This window comes from Carcharhinus amblyrhynchos, chromosome 5 (assembly GCF_965287045.1).
Source record: "Carcharhinus amblyrhynchos chromosome 5, sCarAmb.v2.hapA, whole genome shotgun sequence".
In the NCBI taxonomy this organism is placed as follows: Eukaryota; Metazoa; Chordata; class Chondrichthyes; order Carcharhiniformes; family Carcharhinidae; genus Carcharhinus; species Carcharhinus amblyrhynchos.
This window is the reverse complement of record NC_137328.1, coordinates 116,079,283-116,096,850: the sequence shown is the minus strand read 5'-3', so window position 1 is coordinate 116,096,850 and position 17,568 is coordinate 116,079,283. Positions and strand designations below refer to the sequence as shown.

At 47.6% G+C, this 17,568-nt stretch overlaps 1 protein-coding gene and 1 pseudogene across 1 annotated transcript in view; one reads left to right on the top strand and one right to left on the bottom strand.

Moving 5' to 3' along the window:
• Positions 1-17,568, bottom strand: part of hpgd (15-hydroxyprostaglandin dehydrogenase) — a 65,655-nt gene that overhangs the window by 34,987 nt on the left and 13,100 nt on the right. The window contains exon 4 of the mRNA XM_080189453.1: positions 12,456-12,552. Coding sequence (XP_080045579.1) covers positions 12,456-12,552 — 97 coding nt within the window. The remainder of the gene's footprint in view (positions 1-12,455; positions 12,553-17,568) is intronic.
• LOC145343355 (uncharacterized) lies at positions 14,482-16,817 on the top strand (annotated as a pseudogene).

The following is a 17,568-nucleotide window of genomic DNA, read 5'->3' as shown; positions in this document are numbered from 1 at the left end:
CCGCACCTGGGAATGATCCGGCCTCCCTCCTCTCTCCCCCACACCAGAGAGTGATCGGGCCTCCCTCCCCCACCTGCTCATCAGAGAATGATCGGGCCTCCCTCTTCCCTCCCCCCCGCAGCCCCCCCCCCCCCCCACAACAGAAAATGATCGGGGGTCCCTGCCCCCACCACCCCCCAACGCACCAGGGAATGATCTGACCTGCTTCTCTCCTCCCCTCCCACACCCTTCCCAACCAGAGAACGGTCTGACCCACCTCCCTCCTCCCCCCACCCCCCCAGCAGCGAATGGTCTGACCCGCCTCCCTCCTCCCCCCACACCCCCCCAGCAGCAAATGGTCTGACCCGCCTCCCTCCTCCCCACACCCACCACCAGCAGCGAATGGTCTGACCCGCCTCCCTCCCCCCCACACCCCCCCAGCAGCGAATGGTCTGACCCGCCTCCCTCCTCCCCACACCCACCACCAGCAGCGAATGGTCTGACCCGCCTCCCTCCCCCTCCCCCTCCAGCAGCGAATGGTCTGACCCGCCTCCCTCTTCCCCCCACCCCCCCAGCAGCGAATGGTCTGACCCGCCTCCCTCCCCCTCCAGCAGCAGCGAATGGTCTGACCCGCCTCCCTCCCCCTCCAGCAGCAGCGAATGGTCTGACCCGCCTCCCTCCCCCCCCCCCACACCCCCCCAGCAGCGAATGGTCTGACCCACCTCCCTCCTCCCCCCACCCCCCCAGCAGCGAATGGTCTGACCCGCCTCCCTCCCCCTCCAGCAGCAGTGAATGGTCTGACCCGCCTCCCTCCCCCCACACCCCCCCAGCAGCGAATGGTCTGACCCGCCTCCCCCCACCTCCACCACCGATCTGAATCAGACAGACATTGGAAACTCTGAACTTATCTCTTCAGAAGCTGGAATGCCTGAAACTGACCTTTGCCGAGTGTGTCTGTTTTGTGCCGAATCCGGACGGGCGAACGCGATGGTAAAGGGGGAGTTGCCGGTAAAGTTGGGTGGGCAGCCCACTAATTCAATTTAAATGCGTGCAAATGCAAATGCGGTTCAGATCGCGGCCATTTTCCCGCCTTGTTAAAGTGGGCATCTGCGCGGACGCAGGTGCGGATCGCGCTAACCGTCTCACGGCCCACTTTACCAAGTTTTCCCTCCCAAAAACGGGCGCGATGCAATGGTAAAATCAGGCCCTTGGTCTCCCAAATGGCCATTGGGTCAATCGACAGTATTGGCGCAGGCAGAAGTTCCAAAAGATTTCATTAAAATTTCATAAAATCCCCTACAGTGCAGAGGGAGGCCATTTGGCCCATCCAATCTGCGCCAACCACAATCCCACTCTGGCCCTATTTCCGTAACCCCACATATTTACCCAGCTAATCTCCCTGACAGTTAGGGAGAATTTAGCATGGCCAATCCACCTAACGCGCATGTCTTTGGAGTCTGGGAGGAAACCGGAGCACCCAGAGGAAACCCACGCAGACACGGGGGAGACTATACAAACCCCACCCAGGCAGTGACCTGACGCCAGAATTGAACCCATGGACCCTGGCGTTGTGAAGCAGCAGTGCTAACCACTGAATGAAATAAAACCGGGTAAATCGAGTTGAGATTCAACTTGTCCGTTATTTATTTGAATAATGGAACTGCCTTGAGGGACTGGATAGTCTACTTCTTTCCCTCTGTTTGCTGCATGTTTGGTGTCTGCCCGAGAGTCTTATTTCCTTCTTTTCAGCCCAACGAGTCTACACCGACCACAATCCCCCCCATAACCCTATGTATTTACCCTAGCTAGTCCCCTTAACACTACGGAGCAATTTAGCACGCCCAATGCACTTAACCCACACATCTTTGGACTGTGGGAGGAAACCGGAGCACCCGCAGAAAACCCACACAGACACGGGGAGAACGTGCAAACTCCACATCGACAGTGATAATCGAACCAGAGTCCCTAGCCCCGTGAGGCAGCAGTGCTAAGCACTCTGCCCCCGTGCCACCTCCGAAAACCTACCATTTTCTTATCCGTCTATTACTTGATTTTCCAACTTTGAACTGACTGGAAATTTTAGAGTCTGAGCCAAGACCAAAGAAACTATTTCAAAATGGCCACATTCCAAGGAGAAGGTGAGAAACAAATAGGTGGAGTGTGAAGAGAGAAACAAACTCAGGGAGTGTGAAAAGAGAGACCCCCCCCCCAATCGTCGCCTCTGTCGATTACCCCTCCTCCACTCATTGCTGATCGCTGCCTCTACCCCCGATCGCCACCCCCATTGATCAGCTCACCACCCCTCTCTGCAGACTTCCCCTCTACCTTTTCCATCAATGGAACCTCCACCCTCTTAGGCCCTGCCCCCTACCCCACAACAACCCTCCCCCCCCACCCTCCAGTCCCTTGCTGTTAACACATTCTGCTACTTTACTTTCAGATGGTGCTGACCTTTATTCTGCTTTTAGCACATTCTGCTATTTTGCATTCAGCCACTGTTGACCTTTATTCTACTATTAGTACCTGTTATGGAGCAATGCTTTGTGTTTTTAATACTGTCAGCAGTATGACTCCCCTTGGTTTGTGTTTCATGACATCTTTGTCATTTCACCTTCTAACCCATCCCAAATCTTCGCTTTGGCTCCAGCTGCATCCCTACCATTTTTAACAGCGTAAAACCCATCATGTTCCTGCCACTCTTCAGTTCTGAAGGAGAGACATAACTCTGTTTCTCACGGATGCTGCTACAGCCACTGAGCTTTTCCAGTATTTTTTTGCTGTGTGGGCCTGCTCCTCTTGCTGCTTGACACAAATGAAGGACTTCACCACCCCCCCGTGACCGTTTGAGCAGAAATCTCATCTGCGCTCTCCTTATCATATGCAGAGCTTTGCAAATCTTCAGAATGTGTCCCAGAATCCAAAAATAACAATGTTAAAGTGTGAATGACAGCTCAGCAAGAACGACAAGCCACAGAGGATGTTTGTTCTCTGGGAACAAGTGATATTGGCTCGTGACTTCAGCAAGAGGAAACTCAGAGGTGGCAAGATAATGCTAAATTGACCTTAGTTTGCTGAATTTCTGGTTTATTCAGTTTGTAAGCATTTAATACAAATCTAGCTGACATTAGAGAATCAAAGTGCTTTGCCTGATTAGAACATTGCCAAATATTCATTCCAATATTCCGGTGAAATTATTAAAGGAGATTTTTAAAATGTGGGCACAGTAAGAAGTCTCACAACAGCAGGTTAAAGTTCCAATGGGTTTATTTGGAATCAGGAGCTTTTGGAGTGCTGCCCCTTCATCAGTTGGGCGGACTCCACTGACCTGGTGAAGGAGCAGTGCTCCAAAAGCTCGTGATTCCAAATAAACCTGTTGGACTTTAACCTGGTGTTGTGAGACTTCTCATTGTGCCCATGTCAATCCAACGCCGTTATCTCCACATCATTAAAAAAAATAGACTGAAGTGGCCAAACATTGAAGCCTGTTCTAGAAACAGAAAATATTGGAAAAACTCAGCAAGCCACGTCGCATCTGCGGCGAGAGAGAGAGACCGAGTTAACGTTTCCAGTTGCTGTCCTTTCACAGAAGTTGGATAGTGTTAGAAATATAATAAGCTTTAAGCAGCAAAAGGAGGGAGGGTGGTAAAGAAAGCCAAAGGGAAGAGGTGTGATAGGGCGAGAGGCAGGGGAGATTAAACGGCAAAAATGCTGGTGGTGTAGGACTAAAGGGGATCGGGGGAGTGTTGGGGATAATGGGAAGAGATGAAGGATGTGCCTAGAGGAGGTGTCAATGGCAGAAATGTGAAAAAATGCTGCCCAAAAGGAGGGAAAAAATAAAAGAGAAAAATCCAGACCAAAATCAAGTCTCTTTTGGATAGCAGCTATTCATCTTTCTACCAATTGCACCTCCATGTGATGCATCCTTTGTTTGGTTTCTTAGCCCATTCTGGCTTGTGCAAGATGCTCTTTTGGAAAGTCGGTGCAGACTCGATGGGCCGAATGGCTTCCTTCTGCACTGTAGGGATTCTATGATACAATTCCAGATTATTAATATAATTTCTTAAGTTCCACCAGCTGATGTGGTGGGATTCCTGCTCTCATTCTCACTCCAACTGATTTTTGTCATTTAGTCTCTTTTTAATTTCTTCTACTCTACAGTAGACCTTCCCTTTTGTTCTTTCCCACACTCTTTCACTTGTTGAAAACTTATTACGTTTCTAACACCCCAGCTCTAAAAGAGTTTTGGGCCTAAAGTCTTATCTTTGCTTCTCTCTCCGCAGTTGCTGCCAGGCCCGCAGACTATTTCCATTCATAACACAGTACAGGGCAGGTATCCCTGAATCCCGGAGCACTACCAATGGGGTCACACGATGCGCCACCTTGCTCTAAGACAGTGGTCTCCAAACTCCGATCCGGATGCGGCCTGCTGCGGGCCGGATGTGGCCCGTGGGCCGTAGTTTGCAGACCCCCGCTCAAAGACAATCTGTAGTATTCAGCGTTGCTAATAGCATGACTGTATATTAATGACCACCTACCACCTCTTCTTAACAAGCAGTTCACCTTCATCCTGCTATCATGTTGTGCGGCGACCACTGATTCCACATTTTCCGCTGCCCTGTTTCCGCCCTCGCTCCCACCCCTGACCATCCCTATCTGATTTTCAGTTCTTAGAAACACAAGACCGCCCAACCACAAAAACCTCAAGAGGAAGCGAGAGAGGAACACCATCCCCAATTGAGGAAGAAACTCCCACACTCGATCCGACAGTCGCAGGAAACAGCTCAGGCACTGTGGGAAGTCCACAGAAAAGTGGAGTGTGGAAATCTGCGTGCAGCAAATCACGAGTGGAGTGCGTCAGGCCAGCGGGATAGTTCATGAGCCAGGTCACTGCAGGGCAAGACGTGTTCTACTTCGGGGATGTCGATGAGAAGTTCGATTTGGTGAGTTGCAGGAGGATGCCGATAAGCAAGCATACCAAGATCTTAGATAGGCAGGGCCACTGCTAGGCTAACAGGTACTCACCCACACGGTGATCGGTGCGCGCTGACACACCAACTCAACACTGCTGAAATGGGAGCCCCTCGCCCTTTGCCCTGCACCTCTTGCCATTGACATGTGGGGCCCTCAAAGCCACGTGTGTGTGATGACGACCCACATGGTTGGAAATCCCACTATTACGACAAGGCAATATAGAATCATAGAATCGTTAAGTGCAGAACGTAGAACATTACAGCGTAGTACAGGCCCTTCGGTGTTGCACCGGCAGTGGAACCAATCTACTGACCCTCTAACCTAAACTAATCCAATGTTATCCATATGCCTATCCACTGACCATTTGAACGCCCTTAATGTTAGCAAAGGAGGAGGCCATTCGGCCCATCGAGCCTACGCCAACATCAATCCCACCCAGGCCCTATGCCCCCTAACCCCACGTGTTGACACCGCCAGTCCCCTGACATTAAGAGTCAATTTAGCATTGCCAATCAATCTAACCCACGTTAGATTGATCTTCGGCGTGTCGGAGGAAACCCACGCAGACACGGGGAGAACGTGCAAACTCCACACAGATTGTGACCCAAGTCGGGAATCGAACCCGGGTCCCTGGCACTGTGAGGCAGCGGTGCTAACCACTGTGCCACCGTAATTTGCCTGATCATCCTATTTCTTAGCTTGGACGGAATACAGTGAAAATGCCTCGCTTCACATACAGTTAACAGAGCCAAACAAATGAGCTAACAAATCTGGACTTGATTAGCTCGGTTGGCTATACAACTGGTTCGTGATGCAATGTGATGCCAACAGGGTGGGTTCAATCCTTATGCCAGCTGAGATTGTTCATGAAGGCCATGCGTTCTCAACCTTGCCTCTTGCATGACGTGTGGTGATCCTCAGGTTAAATCAACACCAGTCAGCTCTCCCTCCTTAAAAGGGGAGAACAGGCTATGGTCATCTGAGACTATGGCAACTTTTAACTTTACCTTACTAAAGTGAGTAACCTCGCATTTCCTCAAACTATACTCCATCTGCTACCCTGTTGCTCACTCAGTAAACCTGTCGGTGCCTGTTTGCAGTAAATTTGACCGCTGTTTTATCATTTTTATGCTGGGTGGACTTGAAACTGGGAGCGTTTCAGATCCGTTTTCTGGGTGTATTTTCAGCCGCCCACCCCCACACCCGCACCCCCCCCCCCCACCCCCTCCCCATATGCAGTCTGTCTGTAAAAATATCAGCGAGCCTATTGCTCACTGCAGAAGCTTGTGGGTGGGGCTTCATGCACCCGAAACAAAGAACAAAGAAGAAAATGAGAGCACAGGAACAGGCCCTTCGTCCCTCCAAGCCTGCTCTGACCATGCTGCCCGACTTAGCTAAAACCCCCCTGCCTAAAACCCTGCGGAGGGAGGCACTGCGCATGCGCAGGCCTCTGATGCTAACACGTACGCGTATATTAACCTACCTCCCGCCCGTTTCCGGGGTGAGGCTGACCTGCTGGAAATGCAGCCCTCGTAAAAATGGCGCTGATCGCGAAAACCGGTGCCAATTGCGCTAAGCGTTTTACGCCCAAATTTACCACCGTGTCACGCCCGAAAATGGGTGCGACATGATGGTAAAATCGCCCCCTTTGTATCCTCCTCACAGCCTGCATCCCCACGTAACTTCCTATCATGAGTAAATTGTGATACGTTACCATCCATCTCTTTGTAAATAACTGAACCCCCATCACTCATCCCTCGTCCCCACTCCACCAACTTCAGTTTGCTGACTTGAAAATCGCTTGTTTATCCCTTATCTTGGCTTCCTGTCCATTCGGGGAGCTGCAACTTTCCATCTTACCAGAGGCTTCACAGGCAAACTGCACCGTTTATGAGATAGCACATTTTCCTTTGGCATCAGTATTGTGGGGGCGTGGAAAACCGAGGTTAAGAAACATTCACACAATGTATCAACTTTGTCAACCTGCCAACTTTGCTTGTCCATCAGCAGAACATCAGATAGATGCAGAAACCTATTGTTATACTCGAGTTATCAAAACAAACTGAGAAACACAGGGGATAAAGATGCATCATGGGGATGCATATAAGCAATGAACAAAACTTGGTGACCAATAAATGTGCAGGTTAGGTGGATTGGCGATGCTAAATTGCCCCTGAGTGTCAGGGGGGACTAGCTAGGGTAAATGAACAGGATTATGGGGATAGGGCCTGGGTGGGATTATGAGTGGTGCAGGCTCGATGGGCAGAATGACCTCCTTCTGCACTGTAGGATTCTGTGCTTCTATAAGTACAGGAAGAGATATTTCTGGAATTGAACTAAGTAAAACTTGAAAGATTATCAACATTATTGGTATTTTCTTTCCCAGGAAAGGGTCACTCTAATTGTGAGGTCTATGGGTTGGAAGTTTCTCTGGGGCGGGATAGGTAATCTCAACCTCCACTGCCACAAGTCGTTAATGACAAGTGACTCCAGCTCCACAGCAATGTGGTTGGATCTGAAATGCCCCTCTAGTTCAAGGGAAATTAGGTACAGGTAATAAATGCTGGCCCAGCCAGCCCGCCTGCTGTGAATGAGTAAAACAGAAAAGGAGAAATGATTGTTCCTTTTGAAACGCGCATTCTTGGACCTATCCTTATGTGCGGGGTGAAGGCGTGAGACATGTCATTCTTTTAAGCAATAATCTGTACCATCAACTAACTAAAGATGCTTATCCTCCAACTCAGCACAGTATGTTTTGTCTGTATAGCGCGCAAGACACAATACTATTCACTGTATATTAGTACGTGTGGCAATAATAAATCAAATAAAATCAAATCAAGCATAATACAGCTAGCATGAGTAAAATAATATAATCTGCTGATAATCATGGAGGCATTGAGTGCAGAAAAAAGCCCCTCAGCCCATCAAGTCCACACCGACAATAACTACCACTAAAGTAGATACCATAGAACCCTACAGTGCAGAAAGAGGCCCTTTGGCCCATTGAGTCTGCACCGACCACAATCCCACCCAGGCCCTACCCCCATACCCCTACATATTTTACCCACTAATCCCTCTAACCTACGCATCCCAGGACACTAAGGGGAAATTTTAGCATGGCCGATCAACCTAACCCGCACATCTTTGAACTGAGGGAGGAAGCAGGAGCGCCCGGAGGAAACCCACGCAGACATGAGGAGAATGTGCAAACTCCACACAGACTGTGACTCGAGCTGGGAATCGAACCCGGGACCCTGGAGCTGCGAAGCAGCAGTGCTAACCGCTGTGCTACCATGCCGCCCAAGTAGTCCCATTTTCCTGTGCTTGTCCCATATCCCTGAGTATTACGGTATTTCAAGTGCTCATCCAAATACCTTCTGGTCTCCACTAACTCCCCAGGCAGTGCATTCCAGATTCTCACCACTGGCTGGGTTAATTTTCATAGAATCATAGAATTCCTACAGTGCAGATGGAGGCCATTCGGCTCCCACTCATCCATGTAACCCCCACGTATTTATCTTGTTGATTCCTCTGATACTAAGGGGCAATTTAGCATAGCCAATCCATGCTAACCCACACATCTTTGGAGTGTGGGAGGAAACGCACGCTGACACTGGGAGAACATGATGTGGAGATGCCAGCGTTGGACTGGGGTACATAAGAACATAAGAAATAGGAGCAGGAGTAGGCCATCCAGCCCTTCGAGCCTGCCCCGCCATTCAATAAGATCATGGCTGATCTGTCGTGTCTCAGTTCCACATTCCCGCCCTCTCCCCATAACCCTTAATCCCCTCACTTATCAAAAACCCATCAACCCGCGTCTTAAAAATATTTAGCGAGGCAGCCTCCACCACTTCAACGGGAAGAGAATTCCAGAGATTCACCACCCTTTGAGTGAAGAAGTTCCTCCTCAACTCCGTTCTAAACTGCCCCCCCTTTATCTTGAGGCTGTGCCCCCTAGTCCTCCTGTCCTTTCTGAGCGGGAAGAGTCTCTCCACCTCTATCCTATCCATCCCATTCATCATCTTATACGTCTCAATGAGATCTCATTCTTCTAAACTCTAATGAGTACAAGCCTAGTTTATTCAGCCTCTCCTCATAGCTCAACCCCCTCAACTCCGGTATCAGCCTAGTAAACCTCCTCTGCACTCCCTCCAAGGCCAAAATATCCTTGCGTAAGTGTGGCGACCAAAACTGCAACGCAGTAAGAAGTCTCACACCACCAGGTTAAAGTCCAGCAGGTTTATTTGGTAGCAAAATTGATATTTGGTATTTTGCTACCAAACTGGTACTACTTGGTATCTTGCTACCAAATAAACCTGTTGGACTTTAACCTGGAGTTGTGAGAATTTTTACTGAGAGAACATGCAGAGTCAACACAGTCACCCGAGTTCGGAGTTGAACCTGTGTGAACGGATGGGGAAAGAAAACAATGTTCCCTTGAACAGTTAACTAATGACAAGTAAAGGTTCACTCGTTACAGATTTCACTCTGACAGAGCTGCTGCAAGCTTGATTAGAAAAGTTAAGAAAATCCTCAGAAAGTAAAATGTGTTTCCCAGCAAACGACAGGCACTGAAGGATGGATGAATCACCGATATTCAGAAACCCATGATTCATCCTTCATCAAATGGGCTGCTGAGTGTAATGCTCTCATAAATATTACTAACACAAAGTGAAGGGAAAGACTGAAGATATTTTAAATCTTGCAACTGCTGGAACACAGCGGCACAAAGGTTTGATTCCTGGCCTGGGTCACTATCTAGGCGGAATCTGCACGTTCTCCCTGTGTCTGTGTGGGTTTCCTCCGGGTGCTCCGGTTTCCTCCCACAGTCTGAAAGACGTGCTGGTTAGGTGCATTTGCCGTGCTAAATTCTCCCTCAGTGTACCTGAACAAGTGCCGGAGTGTGGCAACCAGGGGATTTTCACAGTGACTCCATTGCGGTGTTAATGTAAGCCTGCTTGTCACACTAATAAATAAACTTTAAATACTTAACACATCACTCTTCATTCACCAAGTGAAAAGGCAAAAAAATGTTTGGAGCCTATCCCTTCTTCAAAACACAATGATTTCCATTCCTTTCACAACCACAAGATGTTTCAACGTACTTTGCCGATAGCGAAATACTTTTGCAGTGTAGACCCTGCTCTAATGTGGGAAATCCAATTGCCAATTTTCACACAGCAAGCTCCCACAAAGAGCAATATGATATTGGTTGAAGGATAAATATTGGCCAGTACAGGGGTGAGAACACCCCCCCCTCTTCTCTAGTATAGTGCCTTGGACGCTTTACGTCCATCTGTGAGGGAAGATTATGGCCTTGGCTTAATATCTCATTCAAAAGATGGCAACTCCACCATTCAGGTCTGAGTCACATGGAGCATCGCACGCACTTGAGTTACCAGAGTGGACTTTCAACCTTTATCCTTCTGTTTCTGAGGCACGAGTGCAAACAAGCAATCCACAGCAGACACTAAAGGTAAACATTTGAATCGAATTTGAAAACATTTGCCTGACAAACCAGATCTGCTGATATGCAACAATCTTGTTGGAATGTCGAGAGTCAAGACAGTTTGCATTTGGCGTGGAGATTTTCGAGCCCAGTGCTAGTGGGAAGGAATCTGCAATACTGCTGCTCTCCACATTTTGTTCACAGCTTTTAAAATTGCTTCATTTCAGCCATCATTTCCTCGAGTAGAGGCCGCGCCATCTTAAATGAGTCTCACACATTTCATTTAGTTAACAACCCTGTAACCATTTTCTGCTTTTCTTTCCAGTAAAGTAGCAGGACGTTGCCTGGTTTGGAGGTCCTTAGCTAAGAGGAGAGATTAGAGAAATTTGTTTCTTTTCACTCGAACGGGGAAGGCTGAGAAGTGACCTGATTGAAGTTTACAAAATTATGAGAAGATTGGTAGCGCTAGCTGTTTTTTTCAAACAAAAAAAAATTCACTTGAAAAAAAAAATCTAACCACCTGCTCCTGTCCCAGTTGGCAGGCACTCTGTTTTGAAATTGAAATGAGTGCTTTCTGCCCTTTCCATCCTGGAGGGTAATGGACTATTTGGGACAGCCATTACTGGTGAGGGGTGAAGCTTAGGAGGATGTTAAACGAGCCAGGAGCTGCGCTGTCACCAGCGAGACTGAAGGCTGAGTCTTCCGACCAGCCTGCATCCCCCACTGCACTCCTGTACTGGCTTGCAGCTCCCAAACTGCAGCACAAACCTGACCCGTACAGGAAAATTGGCACAATCCTGGGCCAAGTCACACACCAGTCAGTGGTAGAATTTAATGGCCCAACTCACAAAATGCCCCGACGAGGGGAAAATTTAGCCCTTCCTCTCCATGCTCGACTTTTTAATCTTTCTGTGTCATCTAATTCCATTAAAGTGTTTGCCTAAATTACAGCCCTCAATGGTGAGGAACTCTGTCCTTGACATTATAGAAACATAGAAAATAGAAGCAGGAGTAGGCCATTCGGCCCTTCGAGCCTGCTCCACCATTCATTGTGGTCATGGTTGATCAACAAATTCAACATCCTGATCCTGCCTTCGCTTCATATCCCTTTAACCCCGAGAGCTATATCTAACTTCTTCCTGAAATCACACAATGTTTTGGCCTCAACTGCTTTCTGTGATAGTGAATTCCACACATTCACCACCCTCTGGGTCAAGAAATGCCTTCTCACTTCAGTCCTAAAAGGTTTACCCCTTATCCTCAAATTATGACTTCTAGTTCTAGAATCCCCAGCCATTAAAAGCATTCTTTCTGAATCTACGCTGTTTAACCCTGTTAGAACGTGATAAGTTTCTATGAGATCCCCTCTCATTCTTCTAAAATCCAATGAATACAATTCTAGCCGACTTAGTCTCTCCTCATATGACAGACTTACCATCCCAGGAATCAGCCTAGTAAACCTCTGCTGAACTCCCCCTATACAGCAAGGACATCCTCCCTGAGATAAGGACACCAAAACTGCACACAATACTCTAGGTGTGGCCTCACCAATGTCCTGTACAATTGCAGCATTGATGCATGTCTTTCTGGATAGGTTCCATCTCAAAGCCTGTTTTTCTTAAGTGGAATTACAGTACGGGATGTAAGTTCTGCTCTTGCTGTGCTCCACAACACAGATCATGGAGTCTGCACACGCCCGACCTGCAGTGATAGAATCAGAGAGCACCAAACGAGGTCTGTGACTCCAGTGTGTCTGCGTCAGCTATGGAAGGAAAGGAACTACCAAATTCAGTTCCGCTCACCTTTGCTTTTTCCTCAAAACTGCAGAGAAGGGGGAACCAAAATGTGGGACTTTTGTTCTAAAGCCACAACCACCATAACCAGAGGAATTATTTTCCCCCTCAGCTGAACAACCTTCCACTCGATGGCAAAGTAAGTCTTTCCATTTGAAAGCTTTTCTGGAAACTTTTGCCAAAATTGTTTTCTTGCTAAATAATCTGACTCAGCAGCAACATTTCTGTTCTTAAGGAAACCATCAAAGATGCCTTCTTACCTGATAAAGATGACGTGTTCACAATAACTCCTCCTTTTCCGCCATTTTTTCGGCTCATATACTCCAGGGCTAGGTACGTTCCCCTTATCACTGAGGTCTGGCGGTTAGAAAGCACAACTTAGTTTAAATCAGCACGGTTACCTGCTGATAAAGTGCAAATCTGGGTTAGATAGTCAGCGACGCGATGGATTCCCGCATTAACCTTGTCATTTACAAGATATTTAATTCCTAACAGTGACCTGTCTGGGCATAGTGGCACAGTGGTTAGCACTGCTGCCTCACAGTGCCAGGAACCTGGGTTCAATTCCGGCCAAGGGTAACTTCCCATGTGGAATTTGCAGGTTCTCTGCATGGGTTTCCTCCCACATTCCGGGACCTCTTCAGGTCAGTGCACTGGTTAAGCGCACGGACCTGAAGAGGTGCCGGACTGTGGCGATTAAGGGAATTCTGCAGTAACTTCTTGCAGAGTTAATGTAAGCCTTACTTGTGACTAATAAATTTACTTTATCACTGCCAGTGCCAGGGACCTGGGTTCAATTCCAGTCTAGGGTAACTTCCTGTGTGGAGTTTGCACATTCTCCCCATTGTCTGTGTGCATTTCCTCCCATGATCCAAAGATGTGCAGGTTAGGTGTATTGGCCATGCAAATTTGCCCCTTCATGTCAAGGGAGATTAGCAGGATAAATATGTGGTGTTCTAGGAATGGGGCCTACATGGGATTGCTGACGGTATAGGCTTGATGGGCTGAATGGCCGTCCTCTGCACCGTCAGGAGTCTATGACATGTTTAAGGAGCTTGGGCATATGTTAGCATGACTTTTTTTCCTGTAAGAAGTCTCACAACACCAAGTTAAAACCCAACAGGGTTATTTGGTAGCAAAGGAGAGGCTGAATAAATTAGGCTTGTACTCGTTAGAGTTTAGAAGAATGAGGGGAGATCTCATTGAGACGTATAAGATGATGAATGGGATGGATAGGATAGAGGTGGAGAGACTCTTCCCGCTCAGAAAGGATAGTAGGACTAGGGGGCACAGCCTCAAGATAAAGGGAGGGGCGGTTTAGAACGGAGTTGAGGAGGAACTTCTTCACTCAAAGGGTGGTGAATCTCTGGAATTCTCTGCCTGTTGAAGTGGTGGAGGCTGCCTCGCTAAATATTTTTAAGACGCGGGTTGATGGGTTTTTGATAAGCGAGGGGATTAAGGGTTATGGGGAGAGGGCGGGAATGTGGAACTGAGCCAAGACAGATCAGCCATGATCTTATTGAATGGCGGGGCAGGCTCGAAGGGCTAGTTGGCCTACTCCTGCTCCTATTTCTTTAGTTCTTATGTATGTAAAAGCCACTAGCTTTGGAGCACTTGCTACCCAGGTGAGTGGGAGTTCTATTCACAAACAGGGCATATAAAGACACAAACTCAACTTACAGAATAATGATTGGAATGCCAGTCTTTACAGGTAATCAAGTCTTAAAGGGACAGACAATGTGAGTGGAGAGAGCATTATAGAGATGTGTATTGTCTCCGGACAGGACAGTTATTGAGATTTTGCAAGCCCAGGCAAGTCGTGGGGGTTACAATTAGTGTGAAATGAACCCATGATTCTGGTTGAGGCCGTCCTCATGAGTGCGAAACTTGGCTATTGGTCTCTGCTCAGCGACTCAGCACTGTGGTGTGTTGTGACTTGGAGAATGCTTACCTGAAGATCTGAGCAGGGATGGGCTACTTCAGGAATGGACAAAAACCATTAAAATGCATTGAAGCAGGGTAGAATTCAAGGGATAGTGAGCCAGTGTTCAACATTCAGAGATGTCCTGAGGGTAAAGCGAGTTAGTTTGAATTGGCAAGCAAGTCAATGCAAATTTTGGGTAATTTACACAAAAAGAAAAGCCAGTTAGGAGAAGGGGAGACTTGTTTTTTTCACACTCAGCAAGTTACGGTGACCTGGAATGAGCTCCCTGAAAGGCTGATGGGAGGATTTTGATTTTACAATAGAATTCGACATATACTGGAGGAAGAGGAATATAGAGGACTATGGGGAAAGAGCCAAGGATGTTGATAAAGAGGATAGCTCCTTCAAAGAACCATGATGAGCTGAAAGAATTGTACTGCACAGGATGAAAATCTATGGTACGTTATTCTAAATGGTTTAAAAACGTTCAGTTCATGGAGAACGGGCGGAGGGAAGAAAACCAAGGTCTATGTAGGTAACTTGGGAACAGGTGCCGATAAAGGGGAACTAGAGCGTGCATTCAGCTACTACATAAGAACATAAGAAATAGGAGCAGGAGTAGACCATCCAGCCCTTCGAGCCTGCCCCGCCATTCAATAAGATCATGGCTGATCTGTCGCTGCTCAGTTCCACTTTCCCGCCCTCTCCCCATAACCCTTAATCCCCTCTCTTATCAAAAACCCATCAACCCGCGTCTTAAAAATATTTAGCGAGGCAGCCTCCACCACTTCAACGGGCAGAGAATTCCAGAGATTCACCACCCTTTGAGTGAAGAAGTTCCTCCTCAACTCCGTTCTAAACCGCCCCCCCCTTTATCTTGAGGCTGTGCCCCCTAGTCCTACTGTCTTTTTTGAGCGGGAAGAGTCTCTCCACCTCTATCCTATCCATCCCATTCATCATCTTATACGTCTCAATGAGATCTCCCCTCATTCTTCTAAACTCTAACGAGTACAAGCCCAGTTTATTCAGCCTCTCCTCATAGCTCAACCCCCTCAACTCCGGTATCAGCCTAGTAAACCTCCTCTGCACTCCCTCCAAGGCCCAAATATCTTTGCGCAGGTGCGGCGCCCAAAACTGCACACAGTACTCCAGCTGCGGCCTCACCAATGCCCTATACAGCTGCAGCAAGACCTCCCTACTTTTATATTCAATCCCCCTCGCTATGAAGGCCAGCATCCCATTCGCCTTCCTGACTACCTGCTGCACCTGCAAGCTGGGTTTTTGCGACTCATGCACAAGGACCCCGAGGTCCCTCTGCACCGTCGCCTGCTGCAGTTTTTCGCCACGTAAGTAATAGTCCTTCCTACCATTATTCCTACCAAAGTGGACCACCTCACACTTGCCAACATTAAATTCCATTTGCCATTTCCTGGTCCATTCGCCCAGCCTACCGAGATCCTTCTGCAGACTCTCCACACCCTCCGCACAATTTGCCTTTCCACCAATCTTGGTGTCATCAGCAAATTTCGACACCCTACACTCGGTTCCCTCCTCCAGATCATCTATATAAATGGTAAAAAGCTGAGGCCCCAGCACCGACCCCTGGGGCACTCCACTAGTCACCATCCGCCAATCCGAATAGCACCCGTTGACCCCCACTCTCTGCCTCCTATTTGACAACCAATCCTCTATCCACGCTAACACCCTACCCCCAACTCCATGTCCCTCGACCTTCTGCAATAACCTCTTGTGAGGCACTTTGTCAAACGCCTTCTGAAAATCTAGAAAGACCACATCCACCAGCTCTCCTCTATCCACCGCCCCAGACACATCCTCATAGAACTCCAATAAATTTGTCAGACACGACTTCCCTTTAATGAAACCGTGCTGCGTCTGCTCTATCAAGCAATTCCCTTCAAGATGCCTCGCAATTTCCTCCTTAATGACAGATTCTAACATTTTACCTACCACAGACCACTACTACGGACCACTGAGGACAGTCTGGATAGCACGGAATCCCCCTGGTTTTGCTTTGTGGAGTTTCAGGAGCCTCCAGATGCTGAAGATACTGTTGGTGGTTTGGATGGCAAGGTAGTTTGTGGCTCAAGTGTTCGAGTGGAACTGTCAACAGGGATGCCTGGGCGCACGCTCTTTGAGCGGCCACCAGCACGCCGACCCTTTGACCCAAATGATCGATACTATGAATGTGGAGAAAAGGGTCATTATGCTTATGACAGTCATCGCTGCAGCCGACGCAGAAGGAGCAGGTCCTGCACTAGATCATGTTCACGGGGAAGAAGGTATACCCGTTCACACAGGCGTAGCCCTGGTAGAAGGTCCAGGTCTTTTCCTTCTCGGCGGAGCCGCTCATTTTCACCAAGAAGGTCTCGATCATTTTCTCCTAAAAGGTCCAGGTCGAGATCAAGGTCACAGTCCAGATCCAGGTCTCTGTCAAGGCAGAGAAGCCAGGTCTCTATCCCTCAGAAGATCCAAGCCTGGATCTCCGGTTCGAAGTCGCTCAAAGTCTAGATCACTTTCAGCAAAGCGAAGTCGTACACCATCTGAAAACTCTCGTAGAAGTGCAAGTCCTGACCGAAATGACTAAGTTGGAAAGCAAAACTTTACAATGAATGTTTTCTGTTTACATTCTTGGAAGTTGTCTGGGAATCTTCATTCTTTGTGGGTTTTTGATTAGATTTTAAATGTAAGGGCTTGTTTCTAACTTAATTTTTCATGCTTCCTTTTCCCTCTGTGGAAAACATATGGCGCGGGTCGGACTGATTTTTTTTAAAGGAATACACATATTAGAGTAGAGACTAAATCCAGTAACCTGCATTTATTTTTTCCTGCATAACCGTGTTGTATTTTGTTCTAATATCAGATTCCTGTTGAAGTGTATCACATTTTTGTATCTGGAAATAGAAATAAATAAATTGTCCTGAAAAAAAAAGGTTTAAAAACTACACTGTGCCAAATTGCCCCTTAGTGTCCACAAAGGCATCGGTTAGGTGGATTAGCCACGCCAAATGTGCGGGGTTACAGGGACAGGGTGGGGGAGGTTATGGAGATTGTCCTGGGTAAGATGCTCGTTCAGTGAGTTGGTGCAGACTCGATGAGCCAAATGGCCTCCTTCTGCACTTCAGAAATTCTATGATTCTAATCTGACTTTCGGGTATAAAATGAGAGTTTAGAAAGGTAACTCCTTAATTGTAAGTTGGCATTCCTTTGAAGTAGTCATTTTAGATCGTTACTGGGACTGTGGTCCATACTAGTCAACATATTTTGTATCTCAAATTAGTTCAAACATGCTCTGTCTTTATTTTGGTCATGCTTTTCTGTTTATTTAAGACTTTTTTTTATTAAGCAATATCTGATCATTATTGCTACAGCTGTTGTTTAGGGTCTTGTCTTTTAACGTTGAGCATCAGTGCAAGCAATGATGATAACAT